This window comes from Morone saxatilis, unplaced genomic scaffold (genome assembly GCF_004916995.1).
Source record: "Morone saxatilis isolate NCDOM2014 unplaced genomic scaffold, NCSU_SB_2.0 Contig2, whole genome shotgun sequence".
Lineage (NCBI taxonomy): Eukaryota > Metazoa > Chordata > Actinopteri > Moronidae > Morone > Morone saxatilis.
In genome coordinates, this window is record NW_023339762.1 from 13,681,482 (window position 1) to 13,684,113 (window position 2,632).

The following is a 2,632-nucleotide window of genomic DNA, read 5'->3' on the forward strand; positions in this document are numbered from 1 at the left end:
GTTCCCAAGCCAAGTCCCTATACACTGAGCTACAGCTGCCCAAAATGTGTTGTAAATGTAAATGTATATCTGTTGTATTGTTTTTATGTGTTGTGTGGACCGCAGGTAGAGTAGCTAATCAGCTAATGGGGATCCAAATAAAATCCTAATCCAACATTACTACTGATTACATCATGAATCTCAGTTCAACAGAACCTTTTCTGTAGGTCGATAAGATCCATCTAGCTAAAACTGATGCAGTAACTGCAATAACTTCTACCTTCATGAAGTTTATGATGTTGATTTTATGATCATTTTGGAGGATGTAGTTTCTGTTTCTAATATTTTGTCCACCACATTTTTATAAATGGGTACATAATATCTCACTCATTGTGACACAATACAGTTCAACAACATAACACAACATACTACATCCCCTGAAATCACCAAACAACTGAAAACCTCAGCATTATTATTGCTGGGCTGTTGTATTAGACTAGATTGGTGTAAACTAGGTGATCCTAATAAACTGGCTACTGAGTGCATATACCTGCAGCTCCCAACAGAAATCTTAAGGAGAAACACCGGAACCATCATGTCTTATGTTCTAATTTTGTATTTAATGAAGTAGTTACTAAGTGAATTATTCACAAGCCTAAACATAAAATTGCATTGTGCCAAATATGTCATGAAGGCAGCACATAATGTGTTGTTTTAATCAGCAGGACTGCATTCAACAATCATTTCAGGCTCCGTTTAATATTCCTATTATATTATATCCTACTCTGAACATATCTGATATCTTGAAACTCTCCACGGGAAAGAGTAGGTGGAATATTCATAAACACACCAGCAGCTGCGATGCTGTTACCAGCAGTCTAACTAGACAGACGCCAAAATGCTCTAAGCCAAAATACATACCAGCTCCACAAGCTTCTCGAGGAAAGGAACAAGCTTTAGAAGCTCATTGTCGTTTCTATCCACAAACCAGCTCTCAATAGGAATCCCATTGGAAAGCTGAAAAAGAAACAAAATGTATGCTCTAGTTTCACTGTGACACAGAAACATTGGTTAAGATTTTTTAAATGTTTTAAAAACTAGTTTAGTTATTGGTGTGAAGACGTTTTACCTGATAAGCAAAGGCTTGGGGTGAGTTGTCGATTATTATCGTCTTGGAAAGATCTCGTCCGAGTATGTTTAGGTCTTTAATGTAATTTCCTTGAACACACACACAGTGCTCACGAAATAGCCTGTGCCTAAAAAACACAGAATGAGAGAATATTCCTCAGTTGAAACGTGCAATGATACATCTTTTACTGAAAACATAACCTCCTTGGAAGGGTTTTTAAAAAGGTCAAATTCATTCAAAACACTGTATGAACTGCTGATAATCCTCATTCATAGCACAATGAAATTTTGTTCTAGGTTAAGTGACAAGAATTTGTACCAGCAGGGAAAGAAGACTTCCTAGCCACTTCATGCGAACTTTCAAGCACAACTTAACCATTAACCAGTTGTGTGAATGTCTGCTTTTAGCAAAACAGGTTCTTCTTCTCACTTCACAGAAGGAAGAGGAAGTCACTGCTGCGTCCAACCAGACTATTTTACATGTTGCCTTTATGGCTGAAGAGCGCAACACAATTAAGTCAGAGTTGTGGAGGACCAGATCATAAAGCATGGGTGTGTATGGAGGATAAACAAACACATCAAAACGTTTGTTGATGCTTGTTTAAGTGTTGCTCGCTTGCTAAAACACACAAACATGATGAACGAGAAAAGCAAAGATGGTGTAAAGACATACACTAATGAACTGAAACTGTTTAAAACGGTTCGAAAAGAAAAGAAAGTGATCTAGTATATCTTTATTTTTGATAACTTCCGGAGGCAGAGTGAAGAATAAAGCTAGTGAACTTGAATCATGGATGAACTTTAAGCATGGAATTTCCTCTAGCTTTATCGTAGCTGCACATCCCGTCAAATCTGTATTGACCCTTAAATTTCATCCTGATCACATATTACAAAGCAGGCAGTCCATGAATCAAAATCATTTATTATAAAAGCAGCTTTAGAGTCTTGGGTTGTCACTGACCTGACCAACTGTTTTTTTGGATCCAGGATGTTGAGCAACTTGTCGGCGTAGACTTTCTTTGAAGCCGTGAAGAGAATAATCTGAAATTTTATCAAACGACAATACATGTAAACTTAAAATTAGACCAAATTTACACTGTCTAGTAATTAAAGCTCATCTCACCTCATACATTTGAGACATCCGCTCAAGAAACTCGCGGAAGAAGGGCCTCAACCGAACATACACCTGCAGATGAAAAATTAACAAACAGAAGAAATCAAATTAATTATTATTCAAATTAATCAGAAAAAAAGAATCACAGCAGCAACAAAAATGGAGACCTTTCGATTAGAAAATGATTTTAGTACCTGGTATATTACATCTTGAAAGAGCACAGGGAATGTCAGGGCTGCATCTTCTAGCTCATTCAAACTACAGTGGACCAGAGTTTCGTCCTGAGAACAGAAAAAGAGATGATCAGAAGGAAAACCCCATTAAAGTCAGTTTTCTTTGAATATGGAGATACAGCACAATTCAATTCAATTCAATTCAATTCAATTTTATTAGCGCCAATTCATAACAGAA

At 36.8% G+C, this 2,632-nt stretch overlaps 1 protein-coding gene across 1 annotated transcript in view; it reads right to left on the reverse strand.

Moving 5' to 3' along the window:
- Positions 1-2,632, reverse strand: part of ctdspl2a (CTD (carboxy-terminal domain, RNA polymerase II, polypeptide A) small phosphatase like 2a) — a 9,457-nt gene that overhangs the window by 1,479 nt on the left and 5,346 nt on the right. The window contains exons 8-12 of the mRNA XM_035665438.1: positions 2,416-2,502; positions 2,231-2,293; positions 2,069-2,148; positions 1,109-1,235; positions 901-996 (exon numbers count right to left, since the gene is read on the reverse strand). Coding sequence (XP_035521331.1) covers positions 901-996; positions 1,109-1,235; positions 2,069-2,148; positions 2,231-2,293; positions 2,416-2,502 — 453 coding nt within the window. The remainder of the gene's footprint in view (positions 1-900; positions 997-1,108; positions 1,236-2,068; positions 2,149-2,230; positions 2,294-2,415; positions 2,503-2,632) is intronic.